This window comes from Syngnathus floridae, chromosome 10 (assembly GCF_059516105.1).
Source record: "Syngnathus floridae isolate MCC-2025c chromosome 10, RoL_Sflo_1.0, whole genome shotgun sequence".
Lineage (NCBI taxonomy): Eukaryota > Metazoa > Chordata > Actinopteri > Syngnathiformes > Syngnathidae > Syngnathus > Syngnathus floridae.
Genome location: NC_142422.1, coordinates 12822107 through 12827034, shown reverse-complemented (window position 1 = coordinate 12827034; position 4928 = coordinate 12822107). Strand labels below are relative to the sequence as shown.

The 4928-nt window shown below is 45.6% G+C and overlaps 1 protein-coding gene across 1 annotated transcript; it reads left to right on the top strand.

Annotated features, from left to right (window-relative positions):
* Positions 1-1841: 1841 nt before the first annotated feature.
* Positions 1842-3986, top strand: LOC148392566 (cyclin-D1-binding protein 1 homolog). Its single transcript, XM_088387117.1, has 7 exons — positions 1842-1897; positions 2643-2698; positions 2796-2875; positions 2959-3040; positions 3228-3324; positions 3398-3470; positions 3919-3986. The coding sequence occupies exons 1-7, from the start codon at positions 1842-1844 to the stop codon at positions 3925-3927; spliced, it is 453 nt and encodes a 150-aa protein (XP_088243243.1). The 3' UTR covers positions 3928-3986.
* Positions 3987-4928: the final 942 nt, after the last annotated feature.

The following is a 4928-nucleotide window of genomic DNA, read 5'->3' as shown; positions in this document are numbered from 1 at the left end:
GACCCTGTGGTCCGCCGCACTCCAAAGCTCCAGCATGTTGGACAATGCCAGGCTGTTTGCTCCGCTTCCTACCTCCTGCCATGGTTTGCCAAACTCCCACGTCCGCAGTAGCCTTCGGTCTGTTGGGTACGTCTTTATTCGAGTTGACGGCCACCGCGGACCTCTCCGTCCGCCTTAAGAAGGCCCTTTCCGTGTTGTGGAAACGGGGGACAAGCACTTTGTGGTAGACATTGGGGGCAAGCCAGAGTGTGTGTCTGTGGACCGCCTTAAACCAGCTCACATAGTTGGTGCGTCCCCTGAAACTGGGTCGGCCTCCGACTAGGCCCCCTCTTCCCGTTCCTCCTGCCCCTTGGCCATGCCGCAGGGGAGCCCTACCGACAGGCACGGTGGGGTGGGGTGGTGGGGGCGTTTCCGCCTTCTCTCGTTCAGCGGAGCCGCACTGGACGTTTGATTCGCCCCCACACCGTTGATCATCGATTTTTTTCTTTTGTCAGGTTTTCTTTTAATGTGAATTCGGGGGGGGGGGGGGGGGGCATCTGTAGTACTTTCTCCAAGTACAACATAATTCACTTTATCATATGTGTGTTCTGTTATATGTTATGACCTTCTGATTAAATTTTGAGTTGCGGTCCCATTAATAATTACAGTGACGTTTACCGTTGCTGGCTTTTTCTGTCATGCGCACGGGATGTAGTTTGGTCAGTTAATAATCACGGCTCACAGAGTCTGAATGTTCTAATTTTCGGCTCGTTTTCTACGCCTTTAAAGCAACATCCACAATGTCTTTATTTTTATCCCCAAATTTCTCACAAGATCAATAACATGGGAAAAGCTGAAATAAAGGAACAAAACTGTCGTGAAATTTTGTCAGTAATAATAACTTGTGACATTGTAAAGGCATCAAAAACAGAGAAAAAGGCTGAGAAATTTTCCATTGTTAGAATGGAATGGCTCGTGACTGAGTTGCTTATGTGAAGCCGTGTGCATCTGTTTACGGATGAGGACAAAGAGAAGCATTTTGATTCGAGATGAGCATAGGGAACGATTATCTGCCATAAAAGCAATCCCTCCAGTATGGCTGTTGACAGCCCATTCTCATTTTGGCTATCAAAGATTTTCAAACAATTTCTGGAAATTGGTATCCCTAACGAGCACACGGTGTCTCAAGAAAGGACTCACCACTTTTGGACACATTTTTCTGAAATGCTTTATTGTGTTAAGAACGTTTTCTCACCATAACAAGGTGACTGTATACTGACAAAAAGTACTACATAGAAACAAACACACCTAAGCAATTATGGAGACATATTCACTACCCACACAACTCATGCAACAAACAGCAAGCCTGAACGCACAGTCCTTTTTAAATAGCAGGTTCAATCAGTGCACCTGGCGGCACATATGAAACCAATCACTGATGAAGCCCCCAACCCAAACTCCCCCCCCCCCCCCTGCACTGATGGGTCAGCTGGATATGAGTGGCCCCAATCAGGGATCACCCCAATCAGATTATGAACGGCCACAAAATATTGTGTACTACTAAAGCAGTACTACTTTGTGCAATCAAACCTTTTGGCAAACAAGCCAAAATAGTAGGATACAAACATTCCATTGAAAAATTCAAATCTCAACACGGAAATTAAGTTCCAAACATTGTTTGCTAAATAGGTAAGAAATCACTGGAAAAGATTTGCATGATCAGTGGCAGCAAATAACTTAAGTAAGACACACTGGCCTTGTAGAACTCAATGCTAGCATGATGAACTGCAACGCTGATGTCCTCACACAACAACAACAACACAATACGTCTCCGGAATCATTTGGGCTGAGGGCAGGCTGACATGGATACGGAGGACAACGTCCGCTTGACTCTCCGCAACATACTCGACTCCGTCGAGTGCATCTCGGCTCGAGTCTGAGGTCACTTTGGCCAATTTGGAGCTCGGAAACGGCCTGGCTGAGCTAAAATGACTAACATAGCGTGGTTAGCAGACACTCTTTGCAGATAAGACACGGGCAAAAAAAACAAATCAGATGTTTATCATAAATGCAACAACAATTCTAGCAACATTCCATATCCACAAATACAAAGTTAGTACCTCAAAACTTCATAAGATTTATTTTTTTATTTTTCGGCCCAAAACAAAACATTACAGAGTACGCCACGTATACATTTTAGATTCCAGAAAGATTAATTAAAAAATAAATGAGATAATTGGCTGACAGTTGATGACATAAGCCACTGTGATCATAGCCATCAGGACATGAAAATATTTGATTAATCCACATAAAATATCATCATAAAATAAGAGCACAAAAAAATAATTACAAATGTGCACTTAAGTACCAGTAGCTTTAAAAAAAACTAAAAAGTGTTTCCAACAAGCGATTGCAGAATAAACTTGAAATACGGGTTCGGGTTAAATGTGGTGAGCTAGTTTGTGTTATGCAAATCCAACGAAACGTGATCAACAGGTAGATGCAATAGTGACTGATACTGCGCTTTTGAGTCTAGAGCCTTCTAAAATACTTTAGTGAACATATTTAAATCATTGAAATTTGGACATTTGTGTATTGATTCAAAGACGTTCTTCTGTATCGTGGAGCTAAAATGCTAACCTTCAAGTTTCTGTCTCTGACAGAGAAGCCAATGAGTCGGACGGAGACTTCAACCTCTCCAACTTTTGGGACACTTTGAGTTGAGTGCTCAAGTGGAAGTTGCATGCTCAACAATACCAGTTCAATGCCAATGAAACTCTCCTGCGCCAATGCAACTGCTAACCTCTGTGTTGCAGACCAGGCGGCAAAAGCGGTATCTCAGGAAGCCCCCAAACTCTGCCTGGCCTTCTCCAAGCCTCCCCTGCCGTCACAGCAAGTTAGTCAGTGAGACATTTTGCAAAGATGATTAACCCGCCAACATATACGTATATAAAATTATCTTGTGTTTCTGTGCCACAGGATGTAGGGCAGCTGGCCGACTCTGTCCTTAAGCGTGTCCTCAGCCTCTCCACTGTTTATTACTGGCTTCCCAATAGCAGAGGTAAGACGTGCTAAGTGGCGCCATCTCCTGCTTTCAGGTGGCATGGGTGGTCAGAGGAACAGGCCGGACTTGACCTTCAGCATTGTGTGTGTCGGCGATGCTCCTCCAGAAGAGTTGTAATGTGCCAGGAAATGTTGCGCTCTTTATTTCTTCACCTTGTTTGCTTGACTCACCGCCCATGTGTCAGGCGTCACTCTACGTCAGCAAGTCCGAGACGCCGTCGTGCAGGCCCTGGAGGGCCTAACGCAGCTTCTGGAGATCATACTGACTTCACCGCTACAGAGGTACGCGCATTGAACAACAAAGGAGGCAGGCTCCGGCTTTGGGAAGGTGAACAACTGACTTGTCTCCTTCTAGTCTGACTCAGGAGCAGTTGACGTCTACGGGGGTGTGTGGTCAGCATGTGACCGCTTCACCCGCATACCACATGGTGAGTTAGCGTGCAACTACCAGCTAACCTCCGTAACTTAGCTACCTGCCTCTCGATGGATTGTCCTGCCAATATATACACAATGTAGTTTACCTCCCTTTCCACCCACCTCTCTACAAACAAACAAATACCAACCTTATTTCAAGTTATCGGGTCCTCATGAACTTTGCATATACAAAAAGAGTCAATCTGACCTCAGAGTCATCCTAGCCAGTGGTTGGCGCTACACTGCGTCAATTTCAGACATCAGCGAATAATCTGATGAATCATCACATGTATCGAAAGGTTTGTTGAGTTAAGTAAAATGTCGAAAAGTACTAGTTGTATTGGTACTTGGTGCTACTCGCTGAGGACTCAAGAAGGACTACTTGGCCTGATGTTAGTCTGAGCAAAAAGCACCATTGCATGTGTCTACCCAACTTTTTACCGTTTGTCTGTTGCAATTTAGATAGTGTAGCCACTGCTGGCCCATCTCTTGTTCTACATTCCTTTCAAGCAAAGTAAGCACACCTTCCTACCCTGTGCCAAATTTCTACTGACTTTTCAGCCTTGTGACTTGGCTAGCCACCAAGGTACCGACCGACGCAGCGAGCTTGCTGCCATCTTCTTTTCTAGCAACCTTCATGCTGAACAAGCTCCCTTCATATCGCTCTCTCAAATGCAGACAAAAAGGCTGCAGCGGTGCTGGTCCTAAGAGCGGTAAGAGCGGCATCGTCAAAGACGCCATCGAGGAGTTAGAGCAGGTGCGAGCCGCGAGGAAGCAAGGTGACCAGGCTGCGCGCTCTCCGCCATCTGAACGGGAAGGCGGGCGTTGATCTCACAGGCGCTGTTGGAGGCCCATGACCCGTCGGGCGACGCCCCCGATCAGCAGGAAGATGGCGAGGAGCCGCACGCTAACCAGGACGCGTACTGGTCGGTGCGGGACCGCCGGCCGCGTGGTGCCCGCCTGCCAGGGGATGATGAAGGTCACTGCCGCCTGCCTGAGGAACACCCACGCGCACACGCCACCTATTTATCTAGAAGATTATCTTCCTTCCCATGCACATATTTGTGAAGGTTATATTTGCTATTGTTTGGAATGCAACAACACCCAATCTTGGCAGCGGCACTCAAGTGACAAAGATAAATGCTTTTCATTAGATAGGTTTCTAGTTTTCACACGCCAAGTTGTAATTAAAGACTACAACACGTCCACACATCTTAAAAGGCACGATTTTCAAATTTTCTACCCCTGTTCTATGACTTTAAATTAGAAAAAGGAACAATAAACCTTAAAAGTTATGCGCACAGGATGTACACTTTGGTCAGTTAATAAACACGGCTCACAGAGTCTGAATGTTCTAATTTTCGGCTCGTTTTCTACGCCTTTAAAGCTACTTCCACAATGTCTTTATTTTTTTCCCAAAATTTCTCACAAGAACAATAACATCGGAAAAAGCTGAAATAAAGGAACAAAAC